The following is a 25319-nucleotide window of genomic DNA, read 5'->3' as shown; positions in this document are numbered from 1 at the left end:
ATAGAGACTGGGCATCGAACCAAGAAATGCTCGCTGAGTTTATCACAGTAGAAGAGGTATAAGCCTGTGAAGCTCTCAGGAGGCTGGCAAATGCCAAATGAGTATACTTCACCCTCTGCTGGCAGGTTCGGAGAAGAACATCTAGCCACGGGGAACAGTCCTGACGAGGCGTTCAGTGGGCAAAGCAATAGGGGGCAGCTGTCCTCCTAATACCCGCATCAAACCGCACATTTAAACAACTCTATGGTTCTTTCTGAAGAGCCCAGAAAGTATAAAATGATCCATTTTTTAAAAAGGTCCCTTTTAAAACAAAGCTTAGCCTCCCTTCAGTACTATTTTTCTGGACAGTACCTCATTGTAGCAACCCACTATGGTCCTGTGACAGAGAAAAAGAGGTACAAAACTGTCTTCATTATCCAACAGCTGCCACTCACCACCAGTCAACCTTTTTATATAGGAAAGTGACTGGGCCCTGCGGACAAAGAGTGGCTCATCGCACCCCTTCCCACTGGCTGCTGCGCAAGGAAGGAATCCTGAAGAGGGGTCCTGGAGGCCCAAGAAAGGTGTTCTTAACCCCAGCTCCTGAACAAATATTTTCCAGCCAGAATTCTCCGCAGGGACCCCAGGTCACCTCCTTACTCATCCTCCCTTACCTGCTCTCCAAACTATGCTTTTGCTGTGCTTCTAAACTGTTCCCAATTGGGGGAAAAAAGCAAATACTATACAGAGTAAGCCAGACAGGTCATGTTCTTCTTCACAGATAATCATGTTATGTATTTCTTATACAAGAACTCAGCCTTGTTAATATTCCCCGCAACACACACAGCTTCCGCGTAACTAATCAGGACTGAAACCTCAGGACTGAAACCTAAGGAAGCCGTGAGAGAGCAGGGGCAGGGGAGCCCAGGGCTGTCTGGTGATCAAAGGAGGGTTAATAATGTAACAGTCTCACCACCCTGACTTTATAATTCTGCTTTCTGCACTCCCCCCCCACCCACAACAGGTTTGTGTCAGCTGCCATGCGAGGGGATGAGAACAGGATGTGAACCACAATCGACATGGCTTGGTGAGCTTACAAAATATGCATCCTCATAAAATCACTACCGGATAAGAAGTAGTTTTATTGTTTCTGTTCACCCAGGAGTACCATGCTGGGCTATCTCAACTCTTGGCATTTATTAACCGATCGTATAAGTTATTTCAAGAGGTTGAGGAACTCTATTGGAATCCTGGCTCTTCTATTTGACATTCTGATTTGTTTTTAAAGGAAAGTCTCTCACTGAAACATGCATGATATGGCAAGTTAAAGTAAACCAGAATGAGATTTTTTTGTGTGTGTAGATCTTTATCATCACTCAGCACTTTGCTAAAATTAACTCTAGTTTTCCAAAATAGTGCTCAAATGAAATTCAATATCCCATTTTAAAATACAGCAATAGAAGACAGAAATCTAGTTTCGGCATAAACAAATGGAAAAGACACCCAAAATTTTGGCATCAAATAGAAGGAAAAAGAATGCTTTTCTATGTGATTCTTTCAAGCTATTATCCAAACAATAATTTTTCTAACCTTGATTACCTTAGAGAACACTTTTGCCTTTATCCTATTTATTTCCCAACTATGGTTTAAAAGTAACTGTGATGCACATTGAAAGATTTGTGAAGTCAAATTCCACAACAGTCCTTCTTTGTCCCATTTTGGAGGGAAAGGGGACACTTACCTTTTGTGACACTGGCATTCTTGGATTATTAACAGTTGCTGAAAATGCAGGGTGGTTTCCTGAACGATCAAACCTCCCTAACTCATCCCCGGAATCAGCAATCTGGAAGATATACAGTTTATCAGGTCACTGTGGAAAACCCACAACAGAAGTGGGATCCTTCTCTTACTGTCAGAAGCTCTACAGAACAGACCTGCAAGTCCCATAATGTTCATATGAAGACCTGAAGTCTTCATGTGAAACTAACGGCAAATGCACGAGACATACCCTTTAAGGAAAAAGTCTTTTAAAGTCAGAAGAAGACAACCAGATGAGCCCTATTAAAAAAAAAAAAAAATCACTTGGCACAAAATGAAAGGATATAAAATTTGCAAGATTTTCATTGTTACCTTATTTTTCCAGAGGTTATTTCGACGCATTTGCAGCAACATTAAATAAGCTAGTCAGTTCTACTTTGGCCAGAGATTATGACTGTCTAAATACAATAGGTGAGTCTTTGGGCGGAAGCTGCACAAGTTATAACTACCTTCTTATGGTCCCTTTCAAGTAAAAGGCATTTATCAAGGAAGTCTGGTCAAATTTGCTGCAGATGTCAGGTGCCAAAACAGGTTGAACTTGATGCTGTTAACGCTTCGAGATTTTGGGTCACTGATTTCCGTATTCGGATCTCAAATTTCACAGCTTGAAGACTTTGACTAAACAAATTACACAGGCCACTTATTTTTTTTATTTGTAAGGAAAGTTGCCATTCTATCCAGAACACAAGGCTGCTGTAATGCTCTCTTACTGACTGGTGACTTATGGGCCAAAGTTAGGAATACGAAAAGGAAAAGGATGTATTGGTGTAATTTGTGGTAACGCAATTAACACTTCGGGTCTTTCAGAGAACGTGTGCTAAATAGAGCTCCCTTATTGTAGAAGGGGTATTTTGGAAGAAAGGGCTTTTCTAAGCAAGGTAAGGGATGTTCTGATTTAGAGCATTAACATGCTATTTGATAAGGAATTTCTGTCAGGGAGTGAGAGTTATGATGTGGCTCTAAGAAGTCTCTCGAATGCTGGGTGCAACCATTCAATGTCCTCCCCCAAGCGTCCTGCTTACCTTGCTTATATCAGATTCAGATTTGCTGGAGCACATGCTCTGAAGTTCCGTGACAAGGTCCGCTTCATCATCCGAACCCAGAGAGAGTCTTTGATCCAAATTCAACGCCAAAGACAGATCATTCTCTAGAGACCTAAAAAGTTTTTAACATCCTTTAAAGGCATCCATCGATGTCACGCAACAACCCACTCCCGCTGGACTCTGAAAACTCCCACTTAAAATTCTCAATAGGGTAAAATTTTACTACACAAAGAAATCTACTTTCACTTAAAACATTCCAGTCTTACTCTTCCCTCTGTCTCCAAAGATAAAACTAAGACACTGTGTGCAGGGGGCAGTGTGATAATGGAGTAAATATGAATTTACCACATATTAGCAATATGACCACAGGTCAGGTTTTCTTTTTGTCCTCAACACCTCACTCAGTTCCTGGGTTCCCTTCTCTCTGACAAATTCCTTATACCTACAACACAGAGTTATTACAAATATTATATAGGCTGTTGAGTACAACAGCTCTAACAGTGGACCCGGCAGAAACAGCATGTGATGGAGATTCAATGACCCCCCTCACCCCCTTCTGTAATTCTGTGAACCAGGGCACAGGGCCCTAAATGCTACCTGACAAGTGATGGAGCACACAAATTACTGGGGTACACTGGGGACCTATTTACAAACTACCAAGCATTTTTATTCTATGATAAATAATTCCTTATTTCAGCTTGCTTACAAGTTTGGAGGTATAATCAACAATTCCCTAGGAGCAACATAAGAAAAAAAGTCATGCTAGGTTTCTGTAAATCTATCATTAAAAACAAACAAACACGGGGCTTCCCTGGTGGCACAGTGGTTGACAGTCCGCCTGCCGATGCAGGGGACACGGGTTCGTGCCCCGGTCCAGGAAGATCCCACATGCCGCGGAGCGGCTGGGCCCGTGAGCCATGGCCGCTGAGCCTGAGTGTCCGGAGCCTGTGCTCCGCAACGGGAGAGGCCACAACGGTGAGAGGCCCGCGAACCGCAAAAAAAAAAAGTCATCTAAAAGTCTGTTTAAAAGTTCACAAATGCAGGATGTTACCATATCTTTGTCAAATGCTATCAAATTTGGTACAAAATGAAGCCAATGATATTTCTAACCTTTTAACAAACTAAAAGCAAAATAGGCTAAGAAACTTTTTTTTAAAGAAATTCATAGTTGCACAGACTAATCATGAGAATGTGTAGTTTGCTATGAGTTAAATCTACAAGGGAAACTTACTTTTGTTTTGACAGAGAAGCATTCCTGTTACAATTCAGCTGTAATATAGTCTTATTTTTGATACCTGTTTAAAGAAAAAAAATGTAATCACATTTCAACAGAATGTCCCTGTGCCTCTTGAACTCTGTATTTAAAAGAAACAGGCTATGGACTCTGCTGTATTTTCATATTGTTTTTGGATTAAATCCATCTCTTGAAGCCCTGTGGAAGGTCAGGGAATGACCAACAACCTCATGTATTGATATATTTATGACTAAAGACAGTACAACTCACACCACCTGAGGCTCAATTCAGGAACCCTCAACTCTGCTTTCATCAATGGACCCTATTCTAACCAGTCAAGCCCCCACATCCTTAGGCCTTTGTTCTCAAAGTACCTAAAAAGGGGTTAATAGGTGCCTTTTGATGATGGTAATTTCCCTTTCTCTCCCTTTGTTTGCCTTCCAATGTTACTGATGAGTTACTGACTATGTAGATCTGAAGCAGTTTTTGATGTCTGGGCCCTATGATATATTACAGTGTGGGTGGCCTTGGTGCGTAGAAATTTAACTTTTAATTGCTTTGCCTTTTACAGAAAACAAAATAGCAGTATACAAAAAGTCACAGCATTAAAACAAATACTGCATGTCACACCAATTTTCTTCAAACTGCATATTTCAACCCATTTAAAAAATAGGAAATATCAGATTGCACAGGTTGCAGTAAATATATAAATTTGTATCAGTTAGATACATGCAAATGCATAGGTTTGTGTGTACTGGTCAGGCTTTAAAATATATTTCTCACTATGGGTTATGGTCAAAAAAGTTTGAGAACCCACGCACATATGGACACCTTATCTTTGATAAAGGAGGCAGGAATGTACAGTGGAGAAAGGACAGCCTCTTCAATAAATGGTGCTGGGAAAACTGGACAGGTACATGTAAAAGTATGAGATTAGATCACTCCTTAACACCATACACAAAAATAAGCTCAAAATGGATTAAAGACCTAAATGTAAGGCCAGAAACTATCAAACTCTTAGAGGAAAACATAGGAAGAACACTCTATGACATAAATCACAGCAAGATCCTTTCTGATCCACCTCCTAGAGTAATGGAAATAAAAACAAAAATAAACAAATGGGACCTAATGAAACTTCAAAGCTTTTGCACAGCAAAGGAAACCATAATCAAGACCAAAAGACAACCCTCGGAATGGGAGAAAACATTTGCAAATGAAGCAACTGACAAAGGATTAATCTCCAAAATTTACAAGCAGCTCATGCAGCTCAATAACAAAAAAACGAAAAACCCCATCCAAAAATGGGCAGAAGACCTAAATAGACATTTCTCCAAAGAAGATATACAGAATGCCAACAAACACACCTAAATAGACATTTCTCCAAAGAAGATATACAGAATGCCAACAAACACATGAAAGAATGCTCAACATCATTAATCATTAGAGAAATGCAAATCAAAACTACAATGAGATATCATCTCACACCAGTCAGAATGGCCATCATCAAAAAATCTGGAAACAATAAATGCTGGAGAGGGTGTGGAGAAAAGGGGACACTCTTGCACTGCTGGTGGGAATGTGAATTGGTTCAGCCACTATGGAGAACAGTATGGAGGTTCCTTAAAAAACTACAAATAGAATTACCATATGACCCAGCTACTACTACTATGATCCCACTACTGGGCATATACCCTGAGAAAACCAAAATTCAAAAAGAGTCATGTACCAAAATGTTCATTGCAGCTCTATTTACAATAGCCCGGAGATGGAAACAACCTAAGCGCCCATCATCGGATGAATGGATAAAGAAGATGTGGCACATATACACGATGGAATATTACTCAGCCTTAAAAAGAAATGAAATTGAGCTATTTGTAATGAGATGGATAGACCTAGAGTCTGTCACACAGAGTGAAGTAAGTCAGAAAGAAAAAGACAAATACCGTATGCTAACACATATATATGGAATTTAAGGGAAAAAAATGTCATTAAGAACCTAGGGGTAAGACAGGAATAAAGACACAGACCTACTGGAGAACGGACTTGAGGATATGGGGAGGGGGAAGGGTGAGTTTTGACAGGGCGAGAGAGAGTCATGGACATATACACACTAACATAGTAAGGTAGATAGCTAGGGGGAAGCAGCCGCAAGGCACAGGGATATTAGCTCGGGGCTTTGGGACAGCCTGGAGGGGTGGGATGGGGAGAGTGGGAGGGAGGGAGACACAAGAGGGAAGAGATATGGGAACATATGTATATGTACAGCTGATTCACTTTGTTATAAAGCAGAAACTAACACACCATTGTAAAGCAATTATACCCCAATAAAGATGTTAAAAAAAAAAAAAGTTTGAGAAACACTAAAACATTTTAGACTCAAAATACACACTGTAATTTTATAAGTTCATTAACACAGTTGCTTCTGAGTTAATTCTAAAATTGTACGAATGGTGCTAGCACAGATTAATCTCTAAAGAATGATTTTGAAAAGTAAGTCGAATTTGATATATCCTGATTAAAAGCAGATCAAAAGCAGATCATCAAAGAATCTCTGTATATTTCCTCATCCATACTTTTGTCATTATTGTCAGAAAGCCATGACTAGTAGGTTTCCCCTAATTACCATGTAAGTGCACACAGCCTTGGGCCCTGCTCTCCAGAAGCCTGTGACCAACCCCTCAGCCTTGGTTTAGGTCAGGAAAGAAAAAGGCTGTGTCTTTATTAAATTTTATGAGTTTCCATAGTGGTCTGCATGGAATGCAAAAGGGTTCTATTTTTGGTTTGTTTTTTTCTTTTTTAAACCAATGATGTCAAAAAATCAAAAATCAACCCAAACGTGGTTGTAATAATTTTTTTTTTTTTTTTTTTTTCCGTACGCGGGCCTCTCACTGTTGTGGCCTCTCCTGTCACGGAGCACAGGCTCAGCGGCCATGGTTCACGGGCCTAGCTGCTCTGTGGCATGTGGGGTCTTCCCGGACCGGGGCATGAATCCTTGTCCCCTGCATCAGCAGGCGGACTCTCAACCACGGCGCCACCAGGGAAGCCCTGTTGTAATAATTTTTATATCAAATGTAATTATTAGAAAAAGTTACTGTTATAAAAAAAATTAAAAACTAGAGGCATGTCCACCTTTGGTCCTTAACCAATCAGTGGTTCATGCACCTAAACACTGGCCAATGCGTTTTATAAATCTCTGCGTTGAAGTCAGTGTAAACTATGGTTGCACACAATTTTATTCATCGAAGTTTTCATGTTTCAAAGAATATTTGATATATCCAATAGCTGTACAACTAATAATTATTTTAAAAATATAAATGAATTTAAAATAATTTATAAGTCAGTTTTGCCTGATACAGTCTGCCAAGTTAGACTTATTTCCATAATATTGTTTTCAGTTCATATTCACTTTATGGATTTTGTTTGTCAACTCTAAAGTATTGATCTATATTGGCAATGCTTATTGTTCAGGAAAGCAGCTGGTCCTGAGCCCTAAAGGAATTCTAATGCACTTGGAAATGATACAGTGAAGAGAGCCTGCACGGGTGTCCTTCTTTGAGTGCCATGGATTATTATGAGTGGCACAGACTGAAGAAAACAGCATTGGACTCGCCAGGAACGAAAACAGGGATTGCAGAACCCCCTGTTTGTAGAAGTGAATTGGAGCAGGTAACCAAGGGTTTCTGAGCCTCAGTTTTGCTCTCTGTAAATGGAGATGATAATCCTCATCGTAGAGCCCTTCTGGATACTCTCAAGGGATCAACAGGTAAAAGGTATAATCCTTGTTACAGAAAGTCATCTGAGGGAGACTCTTGGCTCTACTGGGGGGCTAGAGTCTCATGACTTTATTCCCTGAATCAAACACTCTGACTTTAGGAAGTAAGGGCAAGCCTTTGGGATCAGAATGTATCCCATTATAAATACATAAAACTTATCTTTACAATGAGAGTTTATATTGTTTTTCAGTGACTGTCCATTCAGTCATTTAAAAAAGTGCTCACAATTTATTTTCACATACTTGGGGTAATTACAGAACTCTGGCATGTACTGATACGGTTAAAACCGTATTCAATTTTTATTAAAAATCAATACAAGCTTCAATATAAAAATATAGTAATAAAAGCAACTTTTTCTGCTTTAAGAAAGATTTTAGGCATCGTATTCTTTTATTTAGTCAACCCCATTGCTGTCAACTTGCCATAAAATTACATAAAACAGAAAATTTTGGGGTGCAAGGGGGCTCCTGAAGACCTCAATTACATGTAACAGAAATCCACAATGCATATGAGGTTGGAACATCTTTTCAAATATGATTGCCTTTAGGGAGGACATTTAAAATTTGTACAACTGATTATGCTATTATCAGAGCCAAAAGGAAGAGGTCTAATAATTTATTAGAATGTAAACTTTATGAAGGGGGGTATTTTTATCTCCTGTTTTCACTGCTCTATTTCCAGTGCTTAGAATAAAACTTGGTACACAGTACATCCCATGTATGAAATAAATGTGTAAAGCTGACTCACTTGTAAAGACCTTAAACTGGTATCAAATACGTCTATAATACATACTTCTAAAAATTTAAGGTTGGCTCAGGAATGCATGTTGGCATATTTCTTTCCTTTTATGTGTCAATTTGTATTACATAAATATAATTGTGTGCATCCCAGGAAAATCAAATTAATAAAAAGCAGATGACCGTTAACATGGTAAAGATTTAATTTCAGAATTCTAGTATGAAAGATTATTTTTTCAGGTAGGGGGCTCTCAAATATTTTTGGAGTTTAACTACCACGTGTTTTATTCCATGAAAATATGTATCTGAAATACTCAGAATTTTGCTTTGTTGAATGCAGAGTGATAAAAATAAAGCACGTTTGCATTCAGAAACCACCTCATGGATGCCCACATACGTGTGGGTGACATGCCTGCCCCCCTTACCTTCCTCACTCAGGTCCGGCTTGTTCCAGGTCGGTGAAGAGAACCGGCCAGACTTCTTGCGAGGACTGGTGCTCACCTTTCTCCAGGCACCGCTCTCTTTCTTCTTGCTGCAACTGTTGTAACTTGAAACTATGGATAAAGGGAAACTTCCTCCTTTGAAATCAGCTGTATGCTGGTCTAGCTCTGAAATAGCATAAACCATGTTTTGTCAAAAGGACAGAAGCAATAATGCAGTTTCAGAGTCAAGTAAAATCCAACATTTCCAATACTTAAAGAAACAGCCTCTTCAAAATCACAGGCTTGTAATACCCAAGCAGGCGTTTTGTCAACCAGCAAACTTTACTTTGAAGTCTGGTATTTAAACATGAGCCAGTAATGAAAAAAGAGAGAGTTCTAAAGCTGTGTTGTGCAACATCCATTACATGGAGATAATTTCTCTCATTACAAAGAGAGAAAATAGAGCGCCCTAAAAACAAATTCAAGCAAGCATTACATAAGAGTGTGAATTTCCTCTCCTCCCAGCATGAACCCACATACCTGCTCTCTGGAGGGGACAGCCATGCAGAACAGCTTTATTAAGCAAGATGCTGAGAGCAGCTCTAACCACAGCCTGCTGTCCCTGGCTAGGGTTTTTAGTCGTTTGCCCAAGGCTGGGTTGTCTTTTCACAGAGGCTCTTGACAATATTGCTTCTTGAACTCTGGGTGCAATGACAGCATTCCACAGCTTAGACATCCACCTTCCGAGAGAGGAGTGGGTTTCACAGTTAGGACCAAGCCTCTCAGGAATCACACACAACTCTACAGGGAACAGGTTGGAAGACTGTGAAACAAAACCTAAGTGTTTCTATGGACAGGCTACCTTTCCCAGGTCATTTTGGAATATGTGAAATTATCCAACACCAAAGTAGTTTGAATTTGCCTTAAAAACACAATGTATTTCAGATGAAACTGCTAACATGTCTCTCACCTTTTTCTTTATAAGATCCTGGAGAGCTGGAGTGTTGAGTAAATGAATGCACAAATAAAATTAAATATATGGAAAGGGAAAAAATACATGGAAAACCTTATAGACTAAAAAGTCTGGAAAAAGATTTCCTGAAAGTCTGTGTCTAAATAGCTTAAACTTACTTGCCATTTTCCTTAATAAGATGCATATATTGTATTTTAGTATTTTTGCAATTGGGATACATTTTATGATCCCTGGCAAATTAAATCTGCCTGCCCCAAGGCAGGGGCTCAGCGTCTACACAGTGGTGGGTTAGCCCTGTAGAGAGGGGATGGGATCAACCAGCTATGGCCTCAGGTGGACTCTTTGCATTAATAGCTGTAGCTGCTGCGGGACTTCAGCCCAAATGCTGAGCACTTAGTGCCAATCAAAATTCCTTCAAAAAAGATTACACTTTGTTGCAGCATTAAGAAACAGTTAATACAGTTAAAGGCTGTAGACAAAACTCCATCTCCCAGAATAGGAAAGTTTTCAAAGTTATTAGATACTGACGTAAGCCTTTTAAGACCCTTAAAACTATTTACTCAGTATCAAGCATCTATTGTCAGCTGCTTTGTTAATGTCTAGTGACACACAGTTCAGGAAAAAAAGTACTCCTAAAGGTGTTGAAGGGGTAAAGATGATATAAGCTTTGGCTAAAACAATATATAATTTTTTTAAAAAAGGCAGCTCCTTAATATGGCTGTTGGGAGTGAACTCTCCGTGGCATTTCTGTACCTCTTGTGTCAGCTGTTGCTCTGGATTATCTTTTCAAGGCTGTTTTAGTATCGTAAACCGACTTAGAAAAACAGAGACAGTGTCTCCTTCTGGAGCAGAGGGCAGATTTGTTTCCTGACGATAATGAAAGTTATATTTCCTTCCTGGGCAGATTTGCCAGCATCCCCGTTAGAAAACTGGGTGATTCCCAAGCTCACAGTTCCACAGCTTTGATGCAAAGCCAGCATCCACCTGGGCCACTATGCATCACCCCATAGGGCCTGAGGAGGTGGGGAAACCAATGCAAATACGAAGCCTAGGCTGTGGCTGAGCTCTGAGTGATGCAGTGCTGGGTCAGAAGCCACATCCTGAATGTGGCAGGCTAACCTGTCAGCTTGCAGATAAGGTAACAATCTCAGAGCCTCTAGCTCTTGACAATGATCATGCAGCAGACAGGAAAGGCCAAAACTGGTTCCTAAGAATCCTGAAGCTCTGGATGTTTTTAAAAAAAAAAAAAAAAAAAAAAAAGGCTTCAATTTACTCATGATATTGATAAAGAAAGGGGTAATTAAATGAATAAATGTATTTCTGCTTTTTAACAAGAAATTGCTGTGTACTTTTTAATATAGCACTTCTTGTGTTCCCTCAATTAGCTGTTATTAAACTGACAGTTTGTCTTACAATAGAGAAGACATATTATCTGCATACCCCGCTTTCCAAAACAGATTTCTGTCCAGGATGCCAGAAAGTACAGAATCAAATCTAACAGCGAATCACAGAACCCTTACTAAGTAAGCTGGATGGATGGTGACAAATTTTTTCTAATTTTCTGTTTCATTAACCTTACTGTATATATGTCTGTTTTCATAAGCTGTTCTAAAACACAGTAAGTACGTAAGTCTCATTAATAAAAGAGGAAGCTTTTCAATTCATCGACAGAATGTAAGTGGGTTTTTTAGGAGGTGGGGTAGGGGGATGGTTACAGGATACTTGACCTACTGTCTCATGTGGGCCTTCCCCAGGAGACACTGCCCAGCAAGTCGCACATGAGTCTGATGAAAGTTTTGTAAACAGAGGGAAATTGGGATCCATCTAGTCTTAGCAAAATAGTTTCCTTAGGAAGTACCCACCACACGAGTCATGGTCGTCCTCTGACAAGAGCACAGGGCAATGGCTTTCCGTGTTCATGACAAGAGGTGGCCCAAGGTGGCCCCTTCAGCTTTCTCACCCCCAAACATTCCCAATCAGCCAGGGCTCTACTTTAAATAGGCAAAGAAGGATCAATGACACTTACTTCACTGTCGCTTGGGCGTGCCCGGGGATTACAGGACAAGACAGGAAATACTTTGGCCCAAGAAGTGCTTCCGGTGTGCCCAAGCGGGCCAGGCACGAGTTGAGCTGGCGCCAGACAGCCAGGGCCCAGTCGACCGTCTTGCACACGGGGTCGCAGGGAGAGGGCACCTGACCCCTGAACTAGAGACAGGGAGGGGGGAAGACGGGGGGGGGGGGGGGGGGGGGCTTGGTTTAGAACAGTTTGTTTCGAACACTCCAAAACTAAAAATATAAAAATTCAAACTGTAAAAACTGTAGCCAAATCTGATTTTACCTTCACTTGGGGTGGCTGGAAGAGGGCTAGGTAATAACACTCTATGACGTGTGTTAGCACGAGATACAGATCTGTAGCTTATTACATGCAATGAAAGGATTCAGACATGATAGTGCAGTAAGACACCTTGGATGAGGTGTCTTACTTGGATGAATTCTTAAACATCAATTCAGGAAGAAATCATTTTTCACATGTGTATAGAATTCCTCACAAGGTCTTGCAAATAGCAGGTGTTCAAAAAAGGATTCTGAATAAATGAAATTAAAATTACATTAAATATTTTAATATTTTGGGTAAGTTATAAGATGGCATACCTGGATCTGTGGCATGTTCACCTTGTATTACTTCTAATTTCCCTAGAAGGCTCAGCTAAAATGCTAACTTCATCAAAATGCTCTGACAGCATAAAGAAGTATGTTTTCAAATTTTAAAATGTGCAAATTTTAAGTAATACTGTATAACACACACAGTTGAATGGGAGAATTATATCTTATAGTTGAATAGTTGAATTATATCTTATAAAAGGTCCCTTTTTGGTAGTACAGAGGAGTCACAAAAGGACAAAGATTTATTTACTATGAGGAGGAATCTCTCAAATATTTAGAAGTCAGATACAGCAATTGACTCTGTATTTTATAAGAAAGCAGATTCACATAAATCTCTACTTTACCAAGGAATTATGATATTAAGACTGAGGATAATACATGAATGTTTTTATGTCCTACATGAAGGGATAGAATTTGGCCTAGAAAAAAATGAAAGAGTGGTTCAGTGATTCTAGCAGCTCCGTTAAAGTAACAGCACTGTGTTACATGAGGCTTTGGGATGTGTTATCGTAGTTTCCCTTTTCTTCAAAAGAGGAACAATCATATTTCTCCCACTTTCTCTGATCCTCTTCCAGCGAGAATGAGATCATGTGCTACAATTAACAGCTGAATATTAACTTCCTACTAAAGAAAGTATAACTATTTTTTATTAAATACTAGAAGCCTGGTATTGTCCAAAAAAGGTCTGCTTACTTATATCCCTGTAAGGAGCTGGAAAAAGAAATTTTGATCACGTGCCAGTGTGCTTCTAAGTGCCCCCAAATATTTGGTTCCATCCTGCAGTTACAAGATTTCTGGCGTTTTGCAGGAGTCATTCATTCCCATTGTACTCCTACTCTGGAATCCGTTTTATTAACCTACTTGAAGTGACTCCTGATAAATGAAAGGCATTACACCTCCCCTCCCCTTTCTATTCTTCACAGCACACCCCACTGGCCCATTCGCAAACAAAATGGAGGAAAGTGTAGAGCCTGAAGCTTGGAACTTTCCTTTCCAAATAAGTAAAATCAATCCTTTTCAAACTATGTTTACCAGAGAGCCAGAGGAGGGAAAAGAGGTATGCTTTACCAGGTAAGATGTACGTTTCAAGGAAAATTAGCATGGCCCCTGCACAAGAAAGACACGCAAATCCGTGAAGCGTTCCATGTTTTTCTCTTGGATAAACCAGGGATTTTGATGTGTCAGTGTAGGTTCCTCCTTGATAAGAAAAGGCACCGTTCTGGTGATAATGGAGGAGGCTATGAATGTGTGGGGAGCAAGAGGTAGATGGGAAATCTCTGTACGCTCTTTTCAATTTTATTGTAAACCTAACACTGCTCTAAAAATAATAAAGTCTTTAAGAAAAAAAACTGGTATCTTTTGCAATTATTTACGTGACTTTTTTGGCAATAAGATTTAAATATTAATAGTGATGAAGTTAATGGAAGTATCAATAATCTGAAAAGCTGTATACCTATGACTGTCTTTGCCTCCCCTTTCTTCCTACTGGTTGAGGTCACATAATAGATGTGCTTTGGTCAAAAGAATATATTTATGACCAGGCAACTGACTTTAGCAGAGCTTGGGACAGAGGACTTCTGATTCAATTAGGAATTTCAGATATTAACACAAATCACCACTAGCAGGCACTGTTCACTGAATTACCAAAGGCATTCCCATCCCACACTTCTCCCTCCACCCGCCTCCCATGGCCCCAACTCCACAAACGCATGTACGTTCACACACTCTAACATAACGGAGACTGAATTTTGTTCAGGAACTTGGTGGAGAGCTTTGGCCTTGGGAAGGTAGTTCTAGCCAAGGTCTCTGGTGGAGAGGTGTACATGAAACCAGTCTGGTGAATGAAACCATTCAGGGGAAATCTTCTTTCTGGGAGTTTCAGAAAAAGATTCTTTCCCCCTGATAAGGAGGAGACAAAGGAAGCCGAAGTTCCCTCTCTGCACAGAATCCTGCTTACTGCCTGTGAACAAGCTCGTGTGAGGGCGTGATGCCCAAAGTCCTGCAATCCTGAAGGGAGGTCAACAGACTCACCCAGACCTGGGACCTGACATCACAGAGGTGTGAATGGACATCATCAACACCTACTGCAAGGCATCTGGTTATGTAAGGGAAAAAAGCCTTCTGTGTGTGTGAAGCAGCTAGCAGTGGGGTGTTGTGTTACCTACAGCTTAAAATCCTGTGCTGATACAATGAAGATCCTGTCCTCCAAGTGTGGGCCAACTGTGCAGGATTAAATGATAAAATCTTGCTAAATCGAGCTCTTTTATTTCAAGTCCACCCAGACACTCAGCTACTGGCCCAATTTATGAATATTAAATAGTGATATACTCGAGTTGGTCAGCACTGAATTAATTTTGTTATCTTGATAGAATACAGAATATTATTCTGAAAAATCACTAAAAGTGATTATTATTCTTGAAAACGTGTCAACAGATAGAGATTTCTAATTTTTTTCATGTGACGTTTTAATAGCGCACTGTAACAAATATTAAAACTAGCTTGAGTGATGGATAATGAAGGCTCCAAGGAAGCAGGAGCTTTTCCTTAAGAAGAGTGATTAATTTTCTAATCTTGTTTCCCACAGCGTTTAGAACTTGGAGAGACGCCTCGAGAATAGTTAATAAAAAAAATAAAACCTGTTTGCTTTTTAAAATACTTAATATAGTCCAGAAACTGCTACGGGTTTTACATGCATTATCCTATTTTAACCCTTGCATATCCCCAAATTTTACTTGCTGGAAGCCACACAGTAAGTGGTACAGCTCAAGCCTGGGTCACCTGACACTAAAGGCCCCTCTCCCAGCAATAGGCTGTGCCTGTGGTTTGTTACCTTATTCACGACTTTCCTCCTTAGGAACCTCTGCAGCAGCCCCTGCATGGGCTCGCCATCCCACCGCAGCTGTACCCAGCGGAAATGCTGCTGCACCAGCAAGTCGGAGCCCTGGAGACAGGCCTTGGCAATGGTTCCCAACAAAAAGCAGTTCTCATGAAAGTAATAACATTCGGACGTTCTGTTTCCTGAAACAAACCAAAAGCAACAGTCCAACCTCAGCAAGCCACAGTGGGGGACAAGTTCAAATAAGTGAAAGAAAGACGACCATGAAGCATAACATGTGCTCTGGGAAACAGAAAGATTAGAAGGATCTCAAAGCAGCCTGCTTCTCATCATGGTCTCTCTACCATCTTTACCTTTTTGGAAAGTACAGGGGCTTTCAGTGCTGCGATTTTCCAGAGGTCCCAAAAAGTCCCCCAGTAACTCAGACAATGAAGATTTTTCCAAATTCTCTAAGATGATGATGATTTTCTTGTTAGCAGGAGATTGTTTCACTGGGATCAGACATGCTGTGGTCAAAAAGGAAATTCAGTGATTAAAGATTTTACAAAAACCTATAAAAACTGGCAAAGATTTAAGTGTTAGCAAAGACGTGACACAATGGGAATGCTCTGACATTGCTGGGAGAGTACAGGATTCTGGAAAACAGTTTGGCATTACTGAATACAGTTGAAGATACACAGACACAACGATCCAACATTAGTTCCACACCAGATTCCAAATGGAATCAACTCGAATCTCTACCAACAATAGACTAGATAGGAGTATATTCATACAACGGATATGAAAGTGAACAAATTACAGCTACAAGCAACCGCATGAAGACCTGTCACAAACGATATATTAAGAAACAAATCACAAAAGGCTACACACAATATGATGCTATCATTTGAAGTTCAAACAGGGGCAACACTAACCTTATAATTTAGGGATTCATAGATAGTAAAACTATTTTAAAAAAGCAAAGAAATGATTACCACAGAAGACAGACTAGTGGTTACCTCCATGTGCCCCACCCCTTGTGAACAGGGGTGGGGCACATGGGCCCATTCTGGAAGCTGGGAATGTTCTATTTTGTGACCCAGTCAGTGGTTAAATGACAATTTTAGTTTAAATTATTCATTGATCTGTAAAAATAGGCAGTATGTATTTTATAGATGGGTATTTCAGAATACAAAATGTTAAAATCCTTAAATGATCTTTAAATTACACATATGTAAAATATTCATAAAATTATGGAGACAGGACCTCAGAGACCAGCAGGTTCCTCCTTTCATTTTACAGATCTCAGAGAGGTTAAAGAGATTTGACTCAGGTTTCAGAAACAGTGGTAAGGAAGGACCGCGATCTTGGACTTGTGAGTCTTATTTTAGGGGTCCTCACACTAAAGACGGCGGGGCTGAACTGCATGTCAACCGAAAGTAAAAGATGGAAAGTAAATGGAAGATTGCTATTATATGTAGAAGACAAGTCAGTGGATAAAATGTAACTGAAACAGTACCCTGGCAACTGAAAACAGTCCAATGTTGTTAATATTGTAGTTGAAATATATATATATACACATATGTATGTATTTATAAATAATACTTCCTATACACCAATGAGTAAAAAAATCACTTTTTAACATTTTAGAAGATTCTAAGATGCCCTAGTCTTAGGTAAGTTAACCTTGCAAAAAAGATTAAAATGCTTGAGAGTGATTTTGTCAAGTATTCCACTTTTCACAAACACTTATGAGAGTACATTATACTCCATTCCACCTCCTAGTTACTATAGACACAAATACATTTTCACTTTCAAAAGAAGTCCCTGTAAATGAATCTTCTGAAATTGAAATAGCTCTTCTGGATGCTATAAAGCTTTAAAAACTAGAAGACAGGAAACAGAGCCAGCCACCTCTCAACTGAGTTGTATTTGTTGGGGCTATTACACTAGTGTCTGGCGTGTGCTGCATCCCCTTCCACAGAGCTTTTTAGTAAAGAGTGCTACAGTTCTATGCTTCTCAGGTTCAAGTGTTATTTCAAAAATATGTTTTTTATGAAACATGATAAATCTATAGTTTTTTAAAACAACGATAAACTAACAAATCTTTTATACCCAGTGATTTAAAAAAACAAAACCAAGACCAAGCCCAGCAACAACAAAACCAGACCAGGATGAATGGTCCATGTATCTGCTTTTCTGTAACTAACAACTGAAGGTCTCCAGTTTTGCCTTGATTTGTGTTAAGTGTATGGCTAGTTCTAGCTAGAATGTGTCTGCAGGAACATGTAATTGCATCTCAACAAATGTTTTCCAGTGCCCCACTATGGCATGCTGGAGGTGACTGATTCTAACTGGGGGGATGTGGCATTTTAAACTGGACCCGTTATGAGGAATGGCATCTTGACAGATCAGAAGAAGGCTTTCTAGGTTTAAGAAATGGCATAGGCAGAAGAATGGAGGCCAGGCAGAGCTCAGTCCTAGAAGGGACGAGGGCTTCAAACCAAGGTCAGAATAGTTGCAAGAGTAGCATGACAGACAGCTCAAAGCTGATACATGTGTCTAGTCAGGACAGGCTGGGAGCTTGGGTACAGAGTCACATCAGTGGAATGGAAGCCAGGAGCCCCATCTGTCGGCAGTAGGGCAGCAGGCTGTGTCCTCACTCTGGGCTACACATTACAGTCACCAGGGATCCAGCCCCAGAGGTTGTGATGTAGTTGGTCAGTGCTGGGCCTGGGGCATTGGCATTTTATGTGCGGTCAGGGTAATACTTGCTGATATGAAGTCTCAGAACCCAGCCACAAGTGAAAAGTGGAAGGCCCAGGATGTCATGTCAGAAGGGAGTAACTACCAGCTCTGGGGATCAGTGGAAGTCTTTAAAGAGGGGATAAACAGGATTTGACTCCTGCTTTGAGATCTCACTCTGGTGTGAAGAATTGATAGGAGAGCAAAGAAACAAGAAAACACATCTACAGGCTCTTACTGCTGAGGTGAGGACAAGAGGTAACAGGAGCCTCATCCAGGGCCAAGGCACAGAACTCAGAGGACCTGGGGGTTCTAGACGGTCCTAACACGGCTTAAAAATTAAGACAGTTGAAAACATTGAAACATTGAAAGAAAAACCTCCCAAATTTTCACTTAAAAACCAGGATGTCTGGCTTCTTCCAAGTCACAAGACCTCACGTCACTGAGTCTACACTCAGCTGCTCGCAGCTGGGAGCTGCTGCCCTCGTGGCGATGGAGACAGGCTTCCCCTCCCCTCCAGCCCCAACCAGCCTGCTTCACCCCTTAACGTGGCTTTTTGGCACCTGTGGGCATTTAGGTTTTCGATTCTGCCAGGGGGACCTGAGTTCCAACTGTGGGGTGCCAAGAGACTCACCAAACTGAGAAATTAGGAAGAAGAGTTCTTTCTAAGAAGATGCTCCCCAAGGATTTAGAAATGCTGAGTTGGTCACCTTCGCATCCTTCTTGACCTAATTCACTGCTCTCATTTTTCTTTTTCTAGCTCTCTAAGTTTAGAGCAGCATTCAGTCTAATTGCTATCTACTCTGATAGGGTGAGAGCACAATATTTTAACTTCTTACTCTGAAATGAAGCAAGACTGAATGCTGAAAACCATAGGGGGCTTTTGTTATAAAACTAAGGGGAGAAAAAAAAATTTTCGCAGGTGAGTTTTTGAGGAGCAGCGGTGGGCAGTGATTCGGGTCCGGCTGAGAAGCCGGAATGCCTAGTTTGAGTCCTACTGTGCTGCGTCCTCACTGCAGGATCCACTGCGTCCTCACTGCAGCGTACTTAACCTCTTGTCTCAAGTGTTTATAAATGAGGGTGTTTACAGAGTCAAAGCTTAATAAACATTAGCTATTGTTAGTATCATCATCAGAGAAAACAGCTTTTCTCTGTAGCTTACTCTCACTAGTTTCTGGCCAAAGACTGGCCTGAGTACTAGAGCAACATTCAGATTCTGGTGGGATTTTCTTGTCCCCAAAATGTGCTTCTAGGCTTGTGGATTCCTCAGTTCCCCTCTAAACCTGCCTCTTAATTTTATTTCTTGACTTAGGAACTCCTGGTAATTTCCTTCTTCCTCAACCTGGTCACCAGCTGTCCCAGCCACAAGGTATCTCCCTTGATCACAGCTCCAAAGATAAGAATCACCACTCTCCCTAAAAAAGAGACCTGAATTCACATTTCAACTCACCCTTCACCCAGCTCACAGCTCCCTCCTTCACCCGCTCCCCAGGGTCCCTGTGGTTTTGAGCCTCTGGAGACCAGAGGTTGGTCCATTTCAGTTTTACTTCACTAGTCATGCTATATACTATGCAGAGTTACACTAACTCCACCTGTGCTGGAGCTTGGGGTGTTATGCTCTGGAGCCTAAGATAGAAAATTTTTGAAAACTTTTATTAATAAACATGTTTAATCATGGTTCTGCCACTATGTAGTTGTGGTAAGTTACTGAAACTCTCTATGCCTGTTTTCCTCACCTTTGAAATGGAGATAATACCAACTTGCATAGGGCTGTTGTGGAGATTAAATGAGTTAATTAACGCATGTCATGTGTTTAGCGAAGTGCCAGCAAATGGCATACTAAGAATGACGTGGAGAAAGAAGTGCACCCCAGGTGCAGCAATAAGGGTGCTTTCGTTGTAGAGAATTTATGAATAATAATAATATTTATTAAAAACCTATCTCCTTATTATCTCCGTGCAATTCTAAACTGCACTAATAACGCAATGCTTAGTTCTGCTAAGGTGGACTTGCTCCCACCACCACCTCCCTTGGTATCCCCTAGTGCCAGTTATGTAGTATGCTCCCAACAGATAATTTATAAACAAAAGAAGAAAAATATAGGATGTGCAATAGATGCAATGGTATGTACATGAAAATAATTTTTTGCAAGTGCTCACCTGGGTTCCCAGTTTTCATCCCGCAGCTGCTCCATAACTGAAAAGTCAACTTAAATTGATCCCCAAGCAACAACATTTATTTCCGTATAACGGCTTATTTGAAGGGCATGCCTTTCGGTTATCACAATTCAGTTTGCTGAGATGGTCTTACCGCTACTGATGAACAGATCTACTAGCTGGTCCTTGGAGAAACCAGTATCCACTTCAGCTCTCACTATTTCACAAGGGAATCCTGCAGCCATTTGCCTGTGCTGTGATAAGAGAGTGATTAGTTCTATACGCTTTTGTGTTTTCAAAGAAAAGAAGAGGGTATGTGAGTGATCCATACCTTCATGCAGAGTGCAAGCTGATGGGCTATGTAGTCTTGCAAGCTTCCTTCTGGGCCGTGGAAAATGACATTATGATATTGCTCGACCTATGACCAAAACAAGAAGAAACCTTAGGTAAAAATGCTATGAAGAAAAAAAAAAAAAAAAAAAAAAAAAAAAAAATGCTATGAAGAGAGAAAAGTGGTACACAAGTGTAGAATTTCCTTTCTGATTGTCACCAGCCTTTCAAAAGATTAAAAATATTATTTTAGGGCTTCCCTGGTGGCACAGTGGTTCAGAGTCTGCCTGCCAATGCAGGGCACATGGGTTCGTGCCCTGGTCCGGGAAGATCCCACATGCCGCGGAGCGGCTGGGCCCGTGAGCCATGGCTGCTGAGCCTGCGCGTCCGGAGCCTGTGCTCCACAACGGGAGAGGCCACAACAGTGAGAGGCCCGCGTACCGGGAAAAAAAAAAAAAAAATTATTTTAGGGGTTAGCTTCATTCATTGGGCATGTGAAGTCTTTCATTTTAATGTGAAACACTGATAAACATATTGTTTATATAGTATTTTACATTTTATATAGTACTTACATATTTATAGCAAGAGATGGCATTTTATTAAAGAGCATACTTCTTCTTCCTCCATTTTCTACACTGAGGTTCAGTATATTAGCTGGGAACACAATTCCTAGCATGTTTTTGTCCCTTGCAGATGTTCCATAATTTTTTTCTTTATTATCCCTTACAGATGCTCTTTAGTTTGAATTTTCCCAATGCATATTTTACTTTTCAGAGGTTAAAATAGCAATGAATGTTTTTCAGGAAATTTTGGAAAATACAAAGAAAAATAAAGAAGCAGAATAGAAATCACTGAAGCAACCACTGTAAATATTTTTATGTTTCCTTCCAGCTTTTTTCTCTGCATAGTTGATGCGCGTGTATTTGGTTTTTTTCTTTTCTTTTAAAGAGACAACCTTTATTTTAAGGATTTTTACACTGAAGACTTCAAAAAGTGGCAGGTTTTTAGAACTTATTGACCTGTATTTAAAAGGAACTGTTGACAAAGATTCGCCAGAAATAATCTGAATAAGCGGGAAAATACAGTTAATACTACTGAAACCTACTAAAATAACTCCAGGACATATGGTTTATCCGACATAACAATACCTCTAAATGCTGTCACTGTTATGAAACTGACTGCTTCTTTTCTAAACACACAGTGGTATAATTAACAATATTCAATCACTTCTGTTCTTTCCTGAATATATAAAAATTAAAATAGCAATTAAAAAACTAATACATTCTTCTCTTTCAATGTTTCTTACAGATACAATTTCAATATTGTCATTCAATAGTGGTGTGGTTTAAGAGACTTTTCATTCACAAGTCAAACAACAATCCACCCAAAGGGAACTGATAGTCTATAGGCTCATAGTGCAAATAAAGAGTTCGGGAACGCAGCAACTGACCTTTCTAAAATACAAAACGGATGAAATTCTTAGAAGACACATGTCACAAGCTCTACTAAGCAGCTGGCCACAGAACTAGAACATCTGATAATTTTCCTGGTGATTCACTGGGACTCCAGATGTTTCCAAACTCAATTGAACTCTCATCTTAGGCTTGGTATTTTCCTTTTCCAGTTTCACTAATCACACAAACACGATTCAAATCCTTGAAGTAGTCATTATAGTCAAGGGCATATCCTACAACAAACCTGTCTGGAATTTCAAATCCAACAAAGTCTGGTCTACATGCAACACTTTGAGGGGTCCTTTTAACAGGCAAGCTTGCAACCTTGAGCATCTGTGGATTATGCTGCTTGACCAAGGAAAGCAAGGTTTGCACTGTTCTACCAGCGTCAATTATATCTTCAACAATCAAGACATTCTTTCCAGTTAAAGTTGAGAGATCATCTCCACCAATTACTTTTATGTCACCTGTTGACTGGTCATTACAGTAGCTCTTCAGTCTACTAAAATCTACAGTCATAGGTATAGATCTGTCACTATTTCTCTTCAGTGCTTTGATGTAATCCAGCAGGTCAGCAAAGAATTTGTAGCCCCCCTTGAGCACACAGAGGGCCACGATGTGATGGCCTCCCATCTCCTTCATCACATCTCGAGCCAGCCGTTCGGTCCTGTCCATAATTAGTCCATGAAGAATAAACACCTTTTCCAAATCCTCAGCATAAACGATTAGGTATACAATATACATCTAGGTCATAACCTGGCTCATCATCATTAACTATGACGCTGGGGCTGCGGGAGCCAGCTGGTGCGCGGGCTGAGGGCAGTATGGGGAGAAGCCAGAGGGCCGAGCAGAAGGCGGGGCCGCGCAGGAAAGCAGAGTGCTCCGCCCAAGCGCTCTTCACCGCCGCCGCCGCCACCGCTCAAAGCGCAGGCGCCTGTATTTGGTTTTTAAGAAGGATACAATTTGGTGTAATCTTCTTACAGCTATTGTATATCAGAGGATATCTTTGTGTTGACTTTTTGCATAAAAGACATCTTTGTGAGCATTCAATTCTGGAATTAACTATGTGATCCCATTCTTCAAAGCACTGAATTCCAGAAATCTAGGTAGAGAATGACTGATACTTTTACTTTGTAAAAATGAAAATCTCTTGCCTGGAAGCCTATAGGGTCTAAAAAAAATCTTTATCCTCATGTATAAGGATATCTCGCCCAAGAACATGTGAAGATGTAGTGGGTGCTGGGACAGAAAGCCATGGCCTTTTATGTATGTCAAGGGCCGTGACGTTTGGAGTAAAATGTGGAGAAGAGGTCAGCCTCCCACATCCATGATCCCAGGGCTGAGTTCCCACTCCCAGCCCACGTGCTGGGGAGAAGCTTTCTTCTTGGAAAGGTCTTGCAGAAAAGCACCTGTGTAGGTGTAGCACCTACCTAACCAGTATGGTTGACGAAGCTCATATATGAGGATTGAGCCACCCATACTTAGAGAAGTGTTAGACACAACAGGGTCTGTTCTCTCTTTATAATTTGTAGTAGGACAATGTAAGAACATGTGTATCTTTGTGCTATTGTTGCTCTGCTGTGCTCTAATGAGTCTGTCCCTTTTACATAACAGGGGAAGGGCACATCCTTGAGGATAGCCAGAGTAGACTTCTACGAAGACAGTGACTATGCCCCTGGATCCTTACAGGAAAAGGCAGATTCTGAGATATGAAAGGAAGGCTTGAGGGAAAGCCTTGGAAGGAAGAGGGAACTCCTTCCTTACCTGGGGACTTTAAGACCTGAGCTTTGTCGTCCCAGGAGACCATGACATAAACTTAGAGGAACTCCTAGAAAGTGGAAGAAAACTAGTCTTGACCACTGGGTGTCTGAAAATGAGCTAAGGAGAGAAGTGATTCTTAAAGGGGTCCCTTGATGTTGCACTTGGGACTGGGTTTTAGGCTCTGAAAGACAATTTATCTGGTGGCCACCACTGATTTTCTCTGAGTTTAAATATTACTCCACCATTGCTAAGCCTTCCATAAAAAAGGGAAGAGCTGGATTCACACTGTGGGTAGGGCACCAACACGGAGAGTCGTGGCTGGAAGACACAGGACAGTGGCTGTAGCTGCCTGAGGAACATCAGGATCCTAAAGCCACAGGATGAACTCAGCAGTGGCTGGCCTGGGCTGTTTTCCGTGGTACTGAGAATCTGTGAGCCAAGCAACGGTAGAGATGCCGGCCAGGACCAAGACTGGGACAGGGCCTCTTCCAGAGACATGGGAGAGACAGTAACCTAAAAAGTTCAGTTGAGGTTCTGCTTCTTAGACAGTGAGGCCATAGAGCCATAAGACTTCAGGGGTAAGTTATTATTAAAGAAGAATTGTTAAAGAATAATATGTTCTCATTTGTACCTATGTGATGGGGAAGCTTGGGGATACACAGATTATACTTTTCATTAAAAAATGTTGCCCAGGGCTTCCCTGGTGGCGCAGTGGTTGAGAGTCTGCCTGCCGATGCAGGGGACACGGGTTCGTGCCCCGGTCCCGGAAAATCCCACATGCCGCAGAGCAGCTGGGCCCGTGTGCCATGGCCGCTGGGCCTGCGCGTCCGGAGCCTGTGCTCCGCAAGGGGAGAGGCCACAACAGTGAGAGGCCTGCGTACCGCAAAAAAAAAAAAAAAAAAAAAAAAAAGTTGCCCAGATTTATATAGTTACGGCCTCTTTCTCCCAATTTTAAATGCAATATGGTAAATCCTTTTGATATGCACAAACTTTTTTGGCTTGGGAAATTTTTCTTCCATTATGTTTTTGTTAATTTCTCCTCTTCTAGTTCTAATTCTAAGGAACACCTACAAGGCTTAAGTTCCCTTGCTGTTCTCTGTAAAGACACCTGTCCCCTTCTCTCTTCATTTCTCTCTCTCTGTCCTTCTCTTCTGCCTTCTGGGAGTGAACTCCTCACGTTAGTCTTTCATAGCCCTGAATGGAACATTCATTTACCATCTCACTTTTGCTCTCTGTGATCTCAAGGGCAATTTTAATGATGCCATTGCATTTTTAGTTGTTCTTATAGCTCCTTGCTTCATCCGTCTCCTTTCCAACTTTCTTCCTTTTAATCTTAGCCTGCACTCTATCATGGCTTTCTTGCCCTGCTTTCATAGTCTAACCCCTTGCATTCTCTAGAGAATGGACATAATTTT

At 40.8% G+C, this 25319-nt stretch overlaps 2 protein-coding genes and 1 pseudogene across 5 annotated transcripts in view; 1 reads left to right on the top strand and 2 right to left on the bottom strand.

Annotated features, from left to right (window-relative positions):
- CTTNBP2 (cortactin binding protein 2) overlaps positions 1 to 25319 on the bottom strand; it is a 175428-nt gene that overhangs the window by 2348 nt on the left and 147761 nt on the right. For all 4 annotated transcript variants that reach the window (XM_032643252.1, XM_032643249.1, XM_032643253.1 and 1 more), the window contains 10 exons: positions 20691 to 20777; positions 20514 to 20613; positions 15833 to 15985; positions 15474 to 15661; positions 12006 to 12184; positions 9547 to 9746; positions 9010 to 9192; positions 4072 to 4135; positions 2820 to 2952; positions 1721 to 1822 (listed from right to left, as the gene is read on the bottom strand). In XM_032643252.1, coding sequence (XP_032499143.1) covers positions 1721 to 1822; positions 2820 to 2952; positions 4072 to 4135; positions 9010 to 9192; positions 9547 to 9746; positions 12006 to 12184; positions 15474 to 15661; positions 15833 to 15985; positions 20514 to 20613; positions 20691 to 20777 — 1389 coding nt within the window. The remainder of the gene's footprint in view (positions 1 to 1720; positions 1823 to 2819; positions 2953 to 4071; positions 4136 to 9009; positions 9193 to 9546; positions 9747 to 12005; positions 12185 to 15473; positions 15662 to 15832; positions 15986 to 20513; positions 20614 to 20690; positions 20778 to 25319) is intronic.
- On the top strand, positions 13695 to 13795 carry LOC116759890 (annotated as a pseudogene).
- Positions 22288 to 23950, bottom strand: LOC116759689 (hypoxanthine-guanine phosphoribosyltransferase-like). The gene is given in 3 exon segments (XM_032643724.1): positions 22288 to 22863; positions 22865 to 22956; positions 23908 to 23950. Coding segments are annotated over 3 exon segments (711 nt in total).

The sequence above is a fragment of the Phocoena sinus genome, chromosome 9 (genome assembly GCF_008692025.1).
Source record: "Phocoena sinus isolate mPhoSin1 chromosome 9, mPhoSin1.pri, whole genome shotgun sequence".
Lineage (NCBI taxonomy): Eukaryota > Metazoa > Chordata > Mammalia > Artiodactyla > Phocoenidae > Phocoena > Phocoena sinus.
This window is presented reverse-complemented; position numbering and strand designations above follow the sequence as displayed.